This window comes from Fundulus heteroclitus, unplaced genomic scaffold (assembly GCF_011125445.2).
Source record: "Fundulus heteroclitus isolate FHET01 unplaced genomic scaffold, MU-UCD_Fhet_4.1 scaffold_48, whole genome shotgun sequence".
Lineage (NCBI taxonomy): Eukaryota > Metazoa > Chordata > Actinopteri > Cyprinodontiformes > Fundulidae > Fundulus > Fundulus heteroclitus.
Genome location: NW_023396901.1, coordinates 2,459,114 through 2,477,769, shown reverse-complemented (window position 1 = coordinate 2,477,769; position 18,656 = coordinate 2,459,114). Strand labels below are relative to the sequence as shown.

At 40.6% G+C, this 18,656-nt stretch overlaps 2 protein-coding genes across 4 annotated transcripts; one reads left to right on the top strand and one right to left on the bottom strand.

Moving 5' to 3' along the window:
• Window positions 1–1,163: 1,163 nt before the first annotated feature.
• On the bottom strand, window positions 1,164–9,453 carry LOC105939882 (nascent polypeptide-associated complex subunit alpha, muscle-specific form). 3 transcript variants are annotated; one of them, XM_036132217.1, is made up of 4 exons: window positions 9,336–9,453; window positions 4,283–4,824; window positions 2,605–2,758; window positions 1,164–2,197 (listed from the first exon to the last, which is right to left on the bottom strand). In XM_036132217.1, the coding sequence occupies exons 2-4, from the start codon at window positions 4,679–4,681 to the stop codon at window positions 1,278–1,280; spliced, it is 1,473 nt and encodes a 490-aa protein (XP_035988110.1). In that variant the 5' UTR covers window positions 4,682–4,824; window positions 9,336–9,453; the 3' UTR covers window positions 1,164–1,277. The 3 variants fall into 3 exon arrangements, with proteins under 3 accessions (XP_035988110.1, XP_035988111.1, XP_035988112.1); XM_036132218.1 differs by lacking the exon at window positions 9,336–9,453 and having other exon boundaries at window positions 4,283–4,499; window positions 4,571–4,649; XM_036132219.1 differs by lacking the exon at window positions 9,336–9,453 and having other exon boundaries at window positions 4,283–4,496; window positions 4,571–4,649.
• On the top strand, window positions 8,994–12,755 carry LOC118560755 (G-protein coupled receptor 84-like). The gene is made up of 2 exons (XM_036132165.1): window positions 8,994–9,035; window positions 11,490–12,755. Exons 1-2 carry the CDS (start codon window positions 8,994–8,996, stop codon window positions 12,081–12,083), a joined length of 636 nt encoding a protein of 211 aa, XP_035988058.1. The 3' UTR covers window positions 12,084–12,755.
• Window positions 12,756–18,656: the final 5,901 nt, after the last annotated feature.

Genomic DNA, 18,656 nt, shown 5'->3' with positions numbered 1-18,656 from the left:
AGGCGTCAAGTCACAATCAAAAGAAGGCCAGAATATGCTTTAAAAAGGACAGGAGTGTTTTTAACAAGCCCGGTTTAGCAGAATAAATTTTAGCACATTACTACATCTTTTTACAGAAAGCTTTAGAAATTTATACTACAGTAACTTGAATTTCAGTAAACTCAACTTAAATATCTTGTCATTTTGTCTTAGGTCATTTGTATGTTTTATTTTTATTAACATCATAAAATATGAATTTGTTTTATTTTTACAATTTTATTCAACACATACGAACTACCCTTTCCATTTTAACCTTTAACTGTTCCCACGGCTTTAACAAACTTCATAGCTTTGTCTCCTTTGACACCGCTATGTCTACCAAACTCAAGAAAAAGTGTAATGCTGCTTTAATGGCGTGTCTCTTCGCCAAGCTTTGCTACCATATAGTGTCTCCCGTTTTGGCAATAAACCATAAAAAAAAATAACTTTCTGCAACCAACACTAGCAAAACAATGTAATTTTGTATGAAATTGGTTTCAGGAAATGCAAAATGAAAGAGATTCAAATGAATTCTAGTGATGTGTCCAGTGTGTCGATGCTTCGGAGCATATGTCAGGTAATCCAAACAGAGGGTTTGTCCAAAATGTTCTAAATATCGCTCCTAGCTCCTGTTCCTTCACCTTTCATGGGGTCAACAGTAAGAACTCTATCGTGGGAAGGAAAGGAGCTTCAGACTGCTGTGCTGATTTCAGACAGCCTTTAACTTGTATGTCATAACCTGACGGAAACGCAGCTGGATGATTCTAGCCAATCTGGGCCTCCAGCCATCCGAAAAAGAAATACAAAAAAAATGAAAGTTAGGTTTGGTACCTACTCACGCACAAATATACAGAGGTCTGTTTTGTATTGTGTTATTTCTTACGCTTTCCCAATGAAACTTATACAGACTTTCTAGTTCAAACAGTAACAGGTCCAATTGCTTGTTATTGTCTTCTTGCTGGTGATTTCATTGCTTCCTTTAATTTAAAACTTTGCTGACACACTGTTGGATCTTATTTCCTGCAGACAACAAAGGTGCAGATGGCTAAAGGCCTCTTATCCACATGGATGACCAACAAGTCATGTAATATATGAATTCTCTCCTCTCCAGATATTTTTGTTAATTTCCATGAGAACGGCTGTGCATTTATGTTTATACATATTTCATTCCATTAGAATCTGTTGCATGCATCCAATTGACAGGCAATCTGTTACTTCTCATGCCAGCTATGCCTTTGGACATGAATGTAATGGGTACGTCATAAAAACTGTATAAACGTCTCTTTTTCGTCACAACACACAAACTCCACAGAGTGATTTGCCGTGATGTCTGGTGTTTTTAATAAGTGTTGTCTCTGAATGTGCACTTTCAGGTTCTTTTGTAGCAGTTCCAAGTTGCACAAACAACATCTGGTTTTTCTGTGCTTTGACGGCAATATTTTGGGGGTCTTCACCGCTGCTGCTGCTGGAGCTATGGGACAAGTTTCAAAAGCCTTAGTCTCTGGCGCCAACACTGGTTGGCCTGTGGTCCCTGGCATCAAAGCTGATTGACCCGTGGTCCCCGCTGGCAACACTGGTTGACCCGTGGTCCCTGCTGGCAACGCCGGTTGACCCGTGGTCCCTGTCTGCAACGCTGGTGGACCCGTGGTCCCTGTCTGCAACGCTGGTGGACCCGTGGTCCCTGCTGGCAACGCTGGTGGACCCGTGGTCCCTGCTGGCAACGCCGGTTGACCCGTGGTCCCTGTCTGCAACGCTGGTGGACCCGTGGTCCCTGCTGGCAACGCTGGTGGACCCGTGGTCCCTGCTGGCAACGCCGGTTGACCCGTGGTCCCTGCTGGCAACGCTGGTGGACCCGTGGTCCCTCCTGGCAACACTGGTGGACCTGTGGTCCCTGCTGGCAACGCCGGTTGACCCGTGGTCCCTGTCTGCAAAGCTGGTTGACCCGTGGTCCCTCCTGGCAACGCTGGTGGACCTGTGGTCCCTGCTGGCAACGCTGGTTGACCCGTGGTCCCTACAGGCAGCGCTGATGGAACAGCCACTGCCATTGCTCGGCGTAGACATAGGCACTTCTTAAAGTGAGTGAAGAAGTACTCTTTTCTGATAATAATTCTGGGGCAAAAGCCACAGTGATAATGACCGTAGGCCACACAACCCAGGTGGCATTTGTAGACTCTATATCCTTAAAAGAATGACAAGAAATGTATTTTAAACACCAGTGTTGTACATGCATGCATTGATACATTTTCAGAGCAGTAACTTTGCCAGAATATATTTGTACTTGATCAGAGGGTCTATGCATATAAAACCTAAAATTTTGCAGACTGAACGAGTGAGCCTCAAACTGAGCTAAAAGTCAAAAACGATTGTATCATTGTTTCAAGCACTATTGGAAGCTCAAAGGACACATGAATATAATATAGACCCAAATAGCAACTGAGTCCACAATGTCTGGATGTTTCTCTTTCTCTCTCTCAGGTTGAATCAATAATGTGCCAGGGTTAGTATGGTTGGTATTTTATCATACTACTGCCATAATTAAAATCTTATTAATTCCCATCTCTAGTGATTATATATAGATGGACATACCTCCATAGTTAATGCAGGCCCTCTGGTGGCTTTGTAAATGCGGTACTAGCCTGTGATATGGCCCAACCTTCGGGCAAAACGGGCACTGGTAAGAGTCAAGTCCCAATCTCTTCATTTCCGGCTTTGTGCCGTCTTCAAAAGTTGTTATGTTGGTCTGTAGGAAAATAAAATATAATTAAGGTCATTATTCCAAGCTTTATAAGTGACGAGAAATAAAGAATCAAAAATCAAGAATCTTTATCGTCACCATGCATTACCATGGTGAAATTTCCTTTGAGACAGACAATAGGATGCACACGGATAACGTAACACACACAAACACACAGTATAGTTTTTTGTTTAGAGCATGGAAAAAAAGTCTTAGGGTGTGATAAAATTTGTATCCAAGTCCAAGAATTCTGATATCAGTCCCTTTGCAAACAATATCAATTACTGTAAAGTTTTAAACCCTCTGCACTCCTAAATGACTAATGCAAATATATTTCTGTTTTTTGTATAATAAAGTCTAAAACTGCATAGCTCACAACATAGGTATCAATTCCCAGACTCAACCAGTACCTCATGTTGAACAAAGGCCCAGTCCTGCTTACATACACCTGAACACCTGGCTCCACTAGCCTTTAAATTCACAGAATAAGCTAATAAAGCACAAAATAAAAAGCTATTTCATTTAAAATGTGCATATCCACATGGAAACAGAATAACTTCTAAAAAATCTGTTGCCATGTGTCAATCTGTCATATTGGAACCGGTACTTACTTTAGAGCCAAACAATACACACGGTTTCATACATAAACTGTTGTGGGCTGTCTTTGTCATGCTGTATTACTCAGTTCCTAGAATAATTTGGTGCTTCTCTTATCTTAAAGGTGTGCTCTGGGAAAAACGCTTCAGCTCAGCCACAGTCAGACTATCTTTGGTGATATGCATGTCTTTGAATGTACTGCTTTTAATTATTCTGAGCACTGTTCTAGTAACCTCACGCTCTGTGAAACCTTCCACTAGACCAGGGGTCTGCAACCTGTGGCTCCAGAGCCGCATGTGGCTCATTACACCTTCAGTTTTGGCTCTCAAAAACTTAAAAAGACCAAAAATGTGGGGGAGGAAAAATTGGTCAATTTTTCTCCGTATAAAGGTAATTTAAAATTGCTAGCTTAAGCATGAATTGTGCAATATATGCACATTTCCAGAAAGAAAGAAGCTAATGGTGTATGGAATATTTTACTATAGATAAATGAAGTATCTTTTTGTCAGTAGGTTGCAAACGACTTGCTTTTTCATCATTCTGATGCCATTTGCTATAAAAATTATGTCCAACTGAAGAAAATGTATTAAACCTAAACATAAAACTACTGTTAGTTAAATAATAAAACTGTTGATCTTTAATTGAAGATATTTAAACAGATTTACTATAGTATACTATAACAACAAGCTCTTGTTTCAAAGAGATGTGTAACTTTTGTGGCTCTAAACAAAATTTGTTTAGCTGGACCGAGGGCAGAAATGGCTCTGCGGGTTGTAAAGGTTGCTGAGCCCTGCCTTAGACCGTCATCAACTTCCTTACACAAGCAGTTAAAGCTCACGTCTGTATCAGAATCTAAGATTTGACCACCACGAGCCCAAAATTCTGTACGTGGAGGTAATGCAGCAACATCTGTCAGTTTTACCAACCCTTTACCTGAACTGCAACCACTGGTGTTGAGACTCTCTTGTTTATGATGGGTGCTGCTACGATCGGCTCAGTCTCGGACACAGATGCTATTTCCGCTTCATCTGCCGACTGGTGCTGGGCTCCGGCCTCTGCTTCCTGCGGTGTTTGCAGTTCATCAATGAGGTCACGAAATACCAGCAGACGAGACATCCCACGGTCCTCCAAGCTCCTCAGTTGTTTACTTCTTAAGAAATCAACAATGAAGTCAAAGAGTTCCACCTCAGTCGAATCCTCCCTTAGCACCTCTTCTCCCACCTCATCTTTGCATGATCCTGCTAGCTGGTGGAGCAGGTCTCTTCTGGCCTCATTAACCAGCTGGTGAAGCTGCTGTTGGATTTTCCAATGCAGCTCATGCAGGGCGGCCATCTCTGGACACCAAAAGTCTTGCACTTAGGTCATCGGCTCACAGAACAGGTATTCATGGTTATTTGACAGATGGCACCAGTCCAGCGGGAGGCACTATCCCGGACGGGCCCCCAACTTTGTCACCCGTCAATTGATGCGTGATGCTGTGGGACAGAACAGATGAGACGCACGTTGAGCTTCTTTTATCATGTCAACAAGAAGCTTTATTCTTTGTAGAAACCACACCTACGTGAACACACTTGACACAGGCTACTTCAGGTATAACGGAGCTACAACAGATAGGCGTCAAGTCACAATAACAAGAAGGTCAGAATATCCTTTAAAAAGGACAGGAGTGTTTTTAGCAAGCCCGATTTAGCAGAATAAATTTTAGCACATCACTACATCTTTTTACAGAAAGCTTTAGAAATGTATACTACAGTAACTTGAATTTCAGTAAACCCAACTCAAATATCTTGTCATTTTGTCTTAGGTCTTAGACTTAGACTAAGACTTTATTGTCATTTTGTATACACAGAGTGCATACAGAACGAAATTTTGTTTTCACACAGCTCAGAAAGATTGCAGTAACTCTACAGGATACCTTGCAATGAATTACAGTACAGGATAAAGTGCAGTGATAAATCGCAGTCACTTGCAGGATATGTTTCAATTGACTTCCGGATAAAGTGCAGCAGTGAACAGTAGGCAGTTGAAATGTAAACAATGTAAAACAAATGTAAACAAATATGCAGTAAGGTGCAGCAGTGATTTAAAAGTAGACAGTTGTATTGTAAACAGTTTTGCAGTACGTTTCTGGGTAAGGTGCAGCAGCAATTTTGCAGGATACGATACAAATGTGCAAATGTGCAAATGTGCAAATCAGCGAGTCGAGTGTGGTACACAGTCCATTTTTATACTTCAGCAGTTTAGCAGTTCAACAGTCTGATGGCAGCAGGGAAAAAGCTTTTGCAGAACCTGGTGGACCTGCAGCGGAAGCTGCGGAACCTCTTTCCAGAGGGTTGCAGGGAGAACAGTCCATGGTGGGGGTGTGAGGGGTCCCTGATGATGTTACGGGCTCGAGACACACAGCGCTGCGATGAAATGTCTTTAATGGAGGGAAGAGGAGCCCCGATTATACCTTCTGCTGTCCTCACCACTCTCCTCACGTTCTTCCAGTCGGAGGCACTGCAGCCTCCACACCACACACACAGCTGGTCAGAATACTCTCTATGGTGCTTCTGTAGAAGGTCGTGAGGATGGGCGGGGGCAGGCGGGCTCTCCTCATCCTCCGCAGAAAGTACAGTCACTTCTGTGCCCTCTTCACCAGTGACGTGGTGTTCACAGTCCAGGTGAGGTTGTCCGTGATGTGCACCCCCAGGAACTTGGTGCTGCTGACCACCTCCACCGCTGAGTTGTTGATGAGCAGTGGAGCATGGTGAGGCCGGTTTTTCCTGAAGTCGACGATGATCTCCTTCGTCTTCTCCACGTTCAGGATCAGGCTGTTGTCTCTGCACCAGTCCACCAGCTGCTCCACCTCCTCTCTGTAGTCCTGGTCGTTGTAGTCTCTGATCAGGCCCACCACCGTTGTGTCGTCTGCAAACTTCACGATGTGATTGGTGGTGAACCTGGGGACGCTGTCGTGTGTCATCAGGGTGAACAGCAGGGGGCTCAGGACGCAGCCCTGAGGGGAGCCCGTGCTGAGGGTGATGACATCAGAGGTGTTCTGTCCGACCCGGACTGACTGAGGTCTGTTGGTGAGGAAGTCCAGCAGCCAGTTTCGTAGGGGTGTGTTGAAGCCCAGATGCTCCAGTTTTCCCACCAGATGTTGTGGGATGATGGTGTTGAACGCTGAACTGAAGTCCAGGATCAGCATCCGCATGTGGGTGTTCTTCTCCTCCAGGTGTGCCAGGCTCAGGTGAAGAGCAGAGGAGATGGCATCCTCAGTGGAGCGGTTCCGTCGGTAGGCAGACTGGAACGGGTCGAGTGTTGAGGGGAGACTGGAGACGATGTGTTCCTTTACCAGCCTTTCAAAGCACTTCATCATGATGGGAGTCAGTGCAACAGGCCGGTCATTTGTATGTTTTTATTCTTAACATCATAAAATATTAATTTGTTTTATTTTTACAATTTTATTCAGCACATATGAACAGCCCTTTCCATTTTAACATTTAACTGTTCCCACGGTTTTAAAAAACTTCATAGCAGCTTTGTCTCCTTTGACACCGCTATGTCTACCAAACTCAAGAAAAAGTGTAACGCTGCTTTAATGGCGTGTCTCTTCGCCAAGATTTGCACATGGGCAGCCAATATAAACTCAGATTACACTACCATATAGTGTCTCCCGTTTTGGCAATAAACCATAAAACAATAACTTTCTGCAACCAACACTAGCAAAACAATGTAATTTTGTATGAAAATGGTTTCTTGGAAATGCAAAATGAAAGAGATTCAAATTAATTCTAGTGATGTGTCCAGTGTGTCGATGCTTCAGAGCATATGTCCAAAATGTTCTAAATATAGCTCCTAGCTCCTGTTCCTTGACCTTTCATGGGGTCAACAGTAAGAACTCTATCGTGGGAAGGAAAGGAGCTTCAGACTGCTGTGCTGATTTCAGACAGCCTTTAACTTGTATGTCATAACCTGACGGAAACGCAGCTGGATGATTCTAGCCAAATCTGGGCCTCCAGCCATCCGAAAAAGAAATACAAAAAAATGAAAGTTAGGTTTGGTACTTACTCACGCACAAATATACAGAGGTCTGTTTTGTATTGTGTTATTTCTTACGCTTTCCCAATGAACTTATACAGACTTTCTAGTTCAAACAGTAACAGGTCCAATTGCTTGTTATTGTCTTGTTAAACAGATATATGCATTACTGGTATATGCAAAAATAAACAATGTGTAACACATAAATGACCGGTTTAGTTTTCACGGTTAACATATGTATATATACAAATTACATGTCATCACATCCAAGCTGGTGATTTCATTGCTTCCTTTAATTTAAAACTTTGCTGACACACTGTTGCACTATCGGATCTTATTTCCTGCAGACAACAAAGGTGGAGATGGCTAAAGGCCTCTTATCCACATGGATGACCAACAAGTCATGTAATATATGAACTCTCTCCTCTTCGGATATTTTTGTTAATTCCATGAGAACGGCTGTGCATATAGGTCATGTCACGCAAAGGATTGTGGGATTTCTTATGGCTCCTTAGCCCCAGTAAGGGACATCACCAGCTCCCTATGTTAAAGGAGCTTTGATGGGACCCATGCAGCCTCCTTTTTTTATCTCCTTCCTTACTGACTGCACTATTCGGACAGCACCTATCATGGCGACCGCTGATGCACTTCCACTTTGGCTAAAGGGTCCTTACCAATTAGACTTTTTCGGACGCAGCCAGATTTTTTATGAAGCGCACATCAAGGCTTGTGTTGATGACGTAGGTGGTGACGACTGAAGCCTTGAAAGCCAGCCGTACCACGTGACTGATTCAAGAACTTAGTCACCGGGTTGCGCGTCAGTCGAAGGGACAGCTAAACATGTCCAATTACCCCATCACATCTTGTTGTCTCAGCATCATCTGCAATATTCAATTCCGACTTCCTTTAACTGAACAATGATAAAACTGAGATCCTCCTGGTAAAAACCAAACCTATATTATCCAAAGCTGACAGTTTCTCCTTTACACTTGATGTTGTTTGTTGTTCTATCTATATAGCACTGCTTTTTCTGTACATTGTCCTTGAGTGAGAGCTTTTTTATATATAAAATGCATTATTATTATTATTATTATTATTATTATTATTATTATTAATAATATGTAATTTTAGCTAATCGGCAAGAAAGAAGAGTGTTGGAACAGAAAAAATATTTAGCCCAACTTATATAAACTTGCTGTTGCTCTTCTCGCTCACTCACTTCATCTGTGACCTGTTAAAAGATATTTTATAAACCAGTTGTGACAGCTGTGTCCAGATGATTTCTGTTGGTGTAGTGGTTAAGTTACGGCAATTCACTGGTGAGTCATAGGTTCACTTCCCCGCCCGCTAAGGTTTATAATTGCTCTGTGTTAGCTTGTAAAATAGATTTATTTATTTTTTACTTGAATAGGCTTTACCTATAAATGTCATCATTATAAGCACAGTTACAAAGCAAGGTAAGCGGATTTGCATCACAAACCTCGACCCTTAGTCTTTCCCTTTGACTTCAGCTATTGCATCAAGAAGACAGATTAGGATCATAGGAAGATCATGACAAGAATTTGTTTATTATCATCACACACATCGCTCATTTATTCCGTTTAAAGCTTCACAAACCGAAGTCATGTCGTCGATCACTGCCTGCTATATATTTATTATCCGCTTGGTGGCGCCGCAGAGCTAATGAACTGACCTGATGCCTCCACATGAGTGGATGGAAAGCCTCAGCGCGTCAAAAGACATAATCTTACCATCACTAATGAATTCATCAGTCTTTCTGTTGTTTAACACACTACACCCAATGCCGACAGCATTAGTATGAGTTAACATAGAGCAATATGCTCCGTTTGATAGGCCTTTATCAAAAGTACTCATCAGAAACAACCTCATTCAAACATACTAGTCAAGTCACAAACATATAATCTGTTTAACTCTTGAAAGCCAACAATATAAGACGCTTACTGACCTGCTGCACATAACAGATGAGATGAGGCACACACGTCCGGCTTCTTTTAACTAATCAACGGCCGTTTCTCAATTCACAAGAACGCGAGTCCGTACTCGCGTTCTCGTCAAGTCTGTTCTCGGTAAGAACACAGGAAGATCGGACTTGACGAGAACGCGAGCACGCAGCACGTATTGTGCATTGGAACAGAAGTATACTCGTGACGTCATCACACCCACAGCTCTTGAGCATTCCTTTAACGTTCAAAACTATTTATACACTACACCATCATATCTTATTGAAAACGTTTTTTATTTAAATTATTTTCTAAAAAGTCTAAAAAATATCTAAAATAATTACAGAACTGTGGGTATAAAACCAGCAATAGCGTGAATTTATTTGTTGGGAGTTGTAATTGGTGTAGTTGCAGAGGCGATTGAATCTTCTTTAAAAATCAGCACTTTGTAGAAGCAAAATGAGCGATACGAGCAATATTACTTTTGCTTCGGTCGTTGGTCAGCTTTACCAGCAGGCTGAAGAGGAGGGGATGCAGTTGAGGAGGCAAATCCGAGCAAGGAGAAGATTGATGCAGCAGAGGAGGCTCAGAAGGCAGGCTTTGCTCACCCATCTATTGCCAACTGGTAGGCATTTTAAGATTGACAGCCTATTTCCCACTTTTATCTTTAAAAAACCCATTGATGATGATATTAAAAACGTGATCAGGTTGAAATTGTGACTATTTTTCCTATATTAATAAAAATGAAGACCCAGTTTTAACATTACAGTTTTTATTGGTTGCTTTGACACAGCAGTCAACTAAAAACCCACATTTTTCAAAACAGTTAACGCAGAGGTCTAAACAGTGGCACCAATGGTCAAAATTAAACATTTTGTTTGCAAAAGGCTCCAACTCTGCCAAAACATTTAACATATGATCCAAAAGCACATTTTGCCCTCAAACAACACAACTTGCACACAAATGTTTGAGCCCTTCCAATCATTCGTAACACAAGGGGCAACAAAATACAAAATACCTCACTCAATGTGAATCAGTGCAGCATTGCTGGTTCATTGTATCCAAAGACTGTACGCAGCTTACATGGCAGTGTCATTTGTAATCAAATTTTCCTTTTTGCAAAAAAAATTTATCCAGAAGCAAATATGTTGTGATGCAAATTTTATTGATTCTTCATTCTTTTTTTCCAGATAAACAAATGAAATATTCCAAAAAATGACAGATTCCAACAGAAAATACTAGGGCTGTTTTTTCCTTCTAGTCCACTCTGTCCTGACGAATAGGCCACATGGCCTCATCTACGTCCCATTCAATATTTTTCCTTGCGATGCACCTAGGGAAAAATCTTCTTGCATGCCTGATCCTTCCTTGACATGCCTCTGCATCTATATCTTGTGCAGCAGCAGACATTGCATTGAGCAAGGGCATCTGCTCATAGGGGCGGTGATCATATACTTTCCATCTCCATGCACTGAAGAACTCCTCTATAGGAATAGACACAGATGTATAAACTGTATAGCAGCAATACCTGTTCTCCTGTTGAAAAACTCTTACCATGGATGCAACCTTGTTTCTATTGAAAGAAGTTTGGACTCTTTGTCCCGCCCCTCTAAGTGAAAGGCCATGATTTACAACATGATCAATCATAGTTGCCCAAATTTCATCTGTAACTTGAGTCCTTCCAGCTACACTGCCACCTCGTACACGGACTCCTCTTCCTCATAATCTTCTTCCCCTGACCCATCTACCTTTTACTCTGACTCTCATCTGCCTTAGACCATCCATGCTTGCAAAGAACAACACACAACATGGCACCTTTTACGTAAAGCCTGCAAACTGACTGCAAATTGAAAAATTGTGTAAAGAAGTGTCAATCAGGTGCTTCAGTGATTTCATTCTGAGCAAGAAGTTTCTAAGAGCTTGGAACATATGGTTTCTGTTTTGCTACCACAGCTAAAGCAATGGAGTTTGGACTGCTTGAATGACATCTGCGTTAACTGTTTTGCAAAAGGGTGGGGAAAATGAGTCAAACCAATGAAAATGGGTTAACTCATTTGCAAGAAGTGTCTTTTGCTCTGCTGAGATGGTGATGCTGAAAACTGAGAGGTTGCCAGTTTCTTCAAACAGGTCAAAGCAATCTATAAAAACTGTAATAACAGTACCTGCTCATTTACAGGAAGGTCAGGATTGCATCAAAAGCTCTGCTCCGCTACCGGCTGAGTCGAAACTCTTCCAGGAAGAAACCTGCTCTGTCAGCTCAGGGGACGGATGACAGCGGAGTGGAAAGTGGTGTGGGGAAGACATGCAGCTCAGAGATAAGCAGCCAAGTAGAACCAGACCAAAGCACAAACGAGAAAGAAAAGGCTGTTGTCCCATCTCAGAGCTCAGCCGCACCCCTAAAGTCATCAGAAGACAGGCCAGCGACCCGGACCGCTGCTCCCGCTTCTCACGCCACAACTTCGGGAGATGATAGCGAATTCAAGCGAGTGACCCGCATGTGTTTCACAGTTTTTCTCTGCTTTGTGTTCTGCTTCGTTCCCTTTATGTTACTGAACATAGCCGACAAAAACAACCGCGCCCCCCAGATGCTGCACATGTTCTGCGCCAACCTCACCTGGCTCAACAGCTGCATTAACCCCGTCCTGTACGCGCTCATGAACAGACAGTTTCGACAAGCGTACGGCGACCTGATCACCAGAGCCGCCGCTCCTTTCAGCTGCCTCTGCAGCCGACTTCAGGCCCGCAAAGTCTGAACTCCTGTAACTTACTTTTGACTGACGTAAACTCAAGGGATTTTGAGCCGCTGCCGGGTAAATTTATTCCTTTGTTGCTTCGAGCTTCCTGGCTTCTGTGGGTTCATGCATCAAAGTTCAGGGAGAGCTCCCGGTGCAACAAGAGCAAGAGGCCATAAAAGACAATTAAAGGCAAATTGTGGTATAGATGAAGCAATAAAATTAGTGTTGAACAATGCATTGCAATAAGGCTTGGTCTTCATCGTGGTGCTTTTCTGGAGGGGGGTACACACACCTGGCCTGCATAATTTAACAAAAAAAAAGGAATAATGAAAATAAAAGTAATGACATGTGATGAACACAAGGCAGAGTGCCATGCCACAATGATCCTGATGAAGCTTGGTCCCAGCATTGCTATTCAAAGTAAAGCCATTTTCAATGTTTCTCCCCTTCTCCATAGAGACCTTTGTTAATTTTTATGGCCTCTCATTTCAGCTTATCTTAGAAATTGCTCAAAGTAAAATTTTTCTGTGCAGTTATTCGATCGTGTAAAAAAACAACTTGATTTTACATCACAGCTCCCTGCTTGTATATCTCATAGATATTTACATATATTTAATTTTGAAGTCCATGTTTAGGTTAGACTTTTAAAGTGACTGTCCACAGATCTTTGTACAAAATGACCTATTATTGTTTGTTGTTTTTTATCGGTTGCCTGTGTCATGAGGTCATTAAAAATGTGAAGGAAAAACCGGCCTATTTGTCATCACAGCTTTGTGGAAAGGTCAATTACGCCACACCAGAAAAGAGTCGTTGCTCAACCGTTTCAGGCCAGCCCCGGCTAACACAACACTTCAGCAATGCAGGAACTCGTGACTCGCCTCTGTCTCAACCCTGTGTTGACTGTGCTGACTGGACATGACTAAAACTACCCATCCAGGTAAATTGCCATTTATGAGGATGTAAAAATGGGTGGAATATGTTTGGGCATGCACACCAGAGAAATGCTAAAGCTTTGCTCTGAGAACCCAGACTGTGTTTTTTTGGGGGGGGATTTTTTTGAGGGCCTGAGGACACAGATCACACCTGACCCAGGTTTATTTAAAAGACAATAACAGCTGCAAGGTGTTATCTGACTCATGATAGTACAGGTAATACTTAGACACTCTTTAATCTACAAATCACAACTATGTTATTTAAGTGATTCATACTCCCCATGATAAATTAACCCATTAATGCAGGAACTATGATATCATTCAGGAAGTATTTACATACATCTTTAAAGCTATAGTTTGTAATCCTGTTCAGAAACACTTTTTGTAATACTGGGTAAAATGGTCCTTCCATCCAGAAAGTAGTAAATATATTATGTAGTCACAGAAATCATACATTTTTTTTAGGTTTCTTTCACTTAATCCTGGACTGTTTCGCTGGGAGATGCTAATGCCCGTCAGCCGCTTCCTTGTTTTAACCTCTGCTGCACATGCGCAGTATGTACTTCCATTAAACTAACAAATTGATTAAAAACAAAGCATAAAACATCAAAATAACAACAAATACGCCAGGAGGTTGTGGTAATCTTTCATGAAAAGATGCAATCCCTCTGAAGAGCGTAAGGGCGAGGTAAGCCGGTTTAGCTTATGCACGGCTATTCACAGAGACTTGGGGAAACTTCCGGAAAAATCGCCGACCCTAGCTTTAAGAATAAATAACTGCAATTAATGTATCAAAACATTATTAGAAAGTATTGAAAGTTCTTAACATGCACACGCGAGTGGACAACATATGTTTTGATTGACAATAAACTACTATTATGAATCTTAAATGTGGAAATTTAAAAGAACCAACAACTATTATCTTCCCGACCGGAGGTGTCATGACTGAAGCACAATATTGTGGAAAAGAGGCCCAGGGTCAGGGTCTGTCTGCTGTGCAAAGACTCCCCCGTTCCAAGTGCTTCAGTCCCACCTGGCACCAGTCGAGGCCAGAGAACAGGAGTCTACGGAGGCAAGGGCTCATCCATGTGGGGGAGTTGTGGGACATTCAAGGGCCAAAGGAGCCGTCTGCAACTGGTATCAAAGGAGACGGTGGAAGTGAGATATGGTTGAGGAGAGTGGAGAGGAAGTCCATAAACCTCTCCACCCCACAATTGGTTGTGCGACTTTTAGGACTTTTTCTTGCATTTTTTTTTTACAAGAATAACCTGCGACACCGTTTAATTGTTACAGTCCTTTGTATTTCTGTATTTTGTTCACAGATCTTGCATTTGTTTGCTTCATTTTAAAAATAAATCTCTTTTTTTGAGCACATTTTTTTATATATACACAAAACCTAGCTTCTGGGAATTTTTTTTTTCATTTGCCAAGTGTCCGTGATTTAAACACTCATCACTGGTTCCTGACTGAGCAAACAAAAAAGGCACACCTGAGGTTTTAAGCTGAGTCACTTTGACTCCCTCCCAGGGTCACACAGAGAGGCTAGAGAAGGATGGGCAAACTGTGGCTCAGTGACTAGAGTATTTGTCTTGCAATCAGAAGATTGTGGGTTTGATTCTTGCTTCTCTTGTGGTGCCCCTGGGCAAGGCATTTAACCCCAAGTTGCCTACTGATCTCTGTATCAGTGTACTCATTAGTGAGTGCAATTGGGTGAATGTAGTGCAAAGCCCTTTGAGGGGTCCGTATGAGTAGAAAAGCACTATATAAAATCAGTCTATTTACAAGAAAAATAAACAAGATAAAACTAAATAAAGTGACCACATCTTTTACCCTTTTCCAAAAAAGAATTTGTGTGTGGTGTAGTGGGGATAGTTGATAATGAAAAAGAGAATATTTTGACTGTGTATGTCCCTGTATTGTCCCTCCTTTTAACAGCTGTTAATCTTGACTATTCTGACCCTCAGTTGTTCAGCAGCGTATCCTAACAAACATTTTATTTTGGCAATGAACTAAAAACAGTCAAATAAGCTTCTTCTTTTTTAGCTTCCTGATACCTTTTGTGTTTTAATCTTCAGGATTTAAAATTCTGTATGGTCAGCTCCCTGAGCTCTATCATCACCAAGTCTATAGTCTTTTATTTTCAGGGGAGACATTCATGTACCTAATCAATGTCAGCCTCTTTGGACTAAGATGCTTGGTCGGCAACCCTCCCTGCCTCTCTTTGTCCCGTTTGTGTGTTTTCATGCATTGTCTTTTTATTTATTTATTTTTTAATGGACGTGTTTTAGCTTGTAGCAATGTACAGCACTTTGTTTCAGCTGTTGGCTGTTTTTAAGCGTTTTATAAATAAAGATGGTATGGTACTGCACCTAAGACTTACAAAATTAAAATCCATTAACTGCAACTCACATCAAAACCAATCTGCAATATTTAGTAAACGACAAAATAAACAAAGCTGCAGTGGCTGAGGAGTGGACAGAGCTGAAAGGGTGGTGGCTAAGAGGCGGCAGGGGTGATTCAAGAAAAGTCTGGAAAAGTCCAAAACAAACAACCAAAAACTCAATTCATGACATTCAGATCTGGTGAGTGATGCACAATGTCCTCTTTTATTGGCAGATATTTCGTTTTAATTTCCTTTAATATAAAAAGACTCCAATATGTAAACAATGATCAACCTTTGGGTGGCTGGTGTTACTAATATGTGTAATGGTGTCATGGATTATGCAATCTAATGATTAGATTGCCGCACAGTGAGAGACCAAAGAAGTGGTGTGCTTTGAGGAGCCTGGAGGTTTAGCTCCACCTCAGGAATATTAATCATTGACAGATGATAAAATAACCATCAGCGGTAGCACCAGTTTCCACTGAGACCGTTTTCAGGAACTTCTGTGTGCATAGATTACAATTACCTGTGGCAAAACAGGAAAGCTTTAGTGAAGCGCAACAACAAAGGGAGGTAAGATAAGGGTAAGCCTTTAACATTCATTTGAGACTCAGACATTCATTGGTTGAAATAAATACAGATGAAATCAAGATTTGTATTAAATGATCAAAGATATTTTCAAATAAAAACACAAGTGGTTGTTTGAGCCCAACCTCTCTATTGAAGCTCAGGATTGATGTGGTGTCCAGGCTTTTTCTTTTTACCTGATCGCTGTCTCTTCACATAGTTACATTAGTTTAGGTGGACTATTGTGTCTTGATAGCGTTGTAGATTTTTTTTCTGTTTTCTACTGATAGAACAATTGAATTATGAATTTGATTCGATTTCATTTTTTTAAACTTTTAAACCTGAAAAATGTGTGTTTACCTGTAGTGAAATGCATTTCATTAACTGTAATGACTCCTAAATGCTCCTAGAGTTTTAGGAGTTTGGAGCATGGAGATTTGTTAGCATAATGCCAAGTAGGAAAGACATCAACAATGACCTAAGAGAAGCAATTGTTGCTCCCCATAAACCCAGGAATGTGTCATAAGTTGCAGCCACTGTTTTTGTTGGCTATCTTGATTTTGGACCATTTTGGCTCCTTATTGTTTCGGTTCTTTCTTAGATTCTGTTCCTTGTGCAGTTGTTTAGATTTTTTATTTCATCGTGTAGCTTTTTGTGTTAGGTTCACTTTTTAGGTCCTTTCAGTGTCCGGTTGGATCCCTGTTTCTTCATTTCTGTGTTGAGTAGTCATTTTCTATCAGCTTCTCTGTTCAACTTCCACTTTCAACTGTGTAGCAACAAGATGTGTGAATAACAACAGAGCAAACACAAGCTAGTATTTAGCTTTATATGTTGAAAATGTATTATTCCAAAATACAACTTTTGGAGACTTTTTATTGTATCCTTAAAAGATCTAACAGCCATGACTCTTTTTAAAATGTTCTTAATTGATACTTCTTTAAGAAGTTTGAAATGTTTTCTTGAAAAATTTTTATGTCATGTTTTTCATAGAAAGACACACTGAAGCTGGGCTTCAGGTATTTCTGAACACAGCTTTGAGGGGTAGCCTCTCAGAGATAATATAGTACAAACAGAGAAGACTCTCTCCTGCTCTTCCTGAGAGCAATAATAACCACTGAGCCTCCATACTGACCAGTAGTGACCAGACTCCAGCCAACAATGAGGGATTTTAATTAGATAGCTGCATTATGTCATGCAGGGGGCTTTTTTTCAGATGGATAATGTGGCTTTGTGCCTAGAGCCTGCATGTAAGCACTGCAATTCAGTTTTATTCAAAGATACTTTATTAATCCCAAAATGAGATTAAATATTGATGTAACTCGTTTTATGGCAAGAAACTTTACTTGCTATAATACTTTACTTGCTTTAATACTGCTGTACATCCGAGAAAGCTCAAACTGAAGTTAGGCTCTCGTTTGCATTTTAATCAAAGAGATGCTTTGGGGGATATTAGGAAATCTCAAATGTATTTAAATATCTTTAATTCTAAATTTTACATTTTTAGACCGGATAGATTAGTGGTTCGCAAACTCTTCAGTTTCTGATCCCCCAAAAATACAGCGAAGGAAAACTTTGTCACAAACAGCCAATGTATGACTTTTATGAATTTGTTTTAAATCAAAACTTTTTTAGTATAAAATCTTTCATTCATTTTAAGGACTTTTTTATTATGATATCTCTCGGAATAAGTGCCTCAATAGACTGATAAAAGTAATATATGAAGGTCAAACCTGGATTTTAATACAGATGCTTTGTTGATGCACTCACTGATGACTTGGTGTGCTGAGACTTGAAATCCTGTGGGGATGCCGTTTGCGTTTTTCCTAAATTGGTGTATTCCGACGTTGATCCTTAGGACAAGATGTCCTTCCTCCTCTTTTTATGATTTCTTATGACGGTGGGATTAAAATGCTTTGATGCATTATCGTCAGACACCAAAATAGACTGTGGATAGGGAAAAAAAGTTTAAAAACCCTATTATAGGGTATAAAAAGATTTTAAAACAGCTGTTGTCTGTTGTTTCTTTTGTATCATGTCTATAAGAGAAAAATGGCAATGGTATTCCTTCAAGACTTTTGTTAAAATCAGTTCATTCCCTCCAACATAAGCTTTTACAATCAATCATTAGATTTTGTTCAAATTTTTATTTTTGCTGACCAAAATTACACCTACCCTGTTATGTTCTTTCATTCCTTCATTTCTTTTTTGTTTCCACATTCTATCCCTACTTGCTTTTATTCTGTTTTATTTTCCTATATTTTAATCATGCAAAGCACTTTGCATTGTCTCTATACTGAATTGTGCTATATAAATTTGCCTTGCCTTCATTATGTAACAAATCAAGCTAAGATCTCCTTAAAACTCAAAATAATGTTCTCTCTTTTTTTTCATCTTCCCAACTTTCCGTGAATCCTGTAAAAACATTTTTGTCATACTATATTCAAATGTTTTTTTTGCAATTTTTCCTTATTTCTTTTGGTATTAATGCTGTTTTACTTTACTACATTTGACTGTTCATTCAAAGCAGCTATGCTTTGCAGCTCTGCTATGTTTATATGCACGTAGATTATATATAGTTTAGTTTATTCACACGTTAGACATGAAATTCAACACATTGTGGGAAGCTATTAAAAGTTTTTAGTAGAAGTCTGCACCATCTGAATACAACGCTGTACAAACAAACTCACAATAGACAACAAACTATTCCGA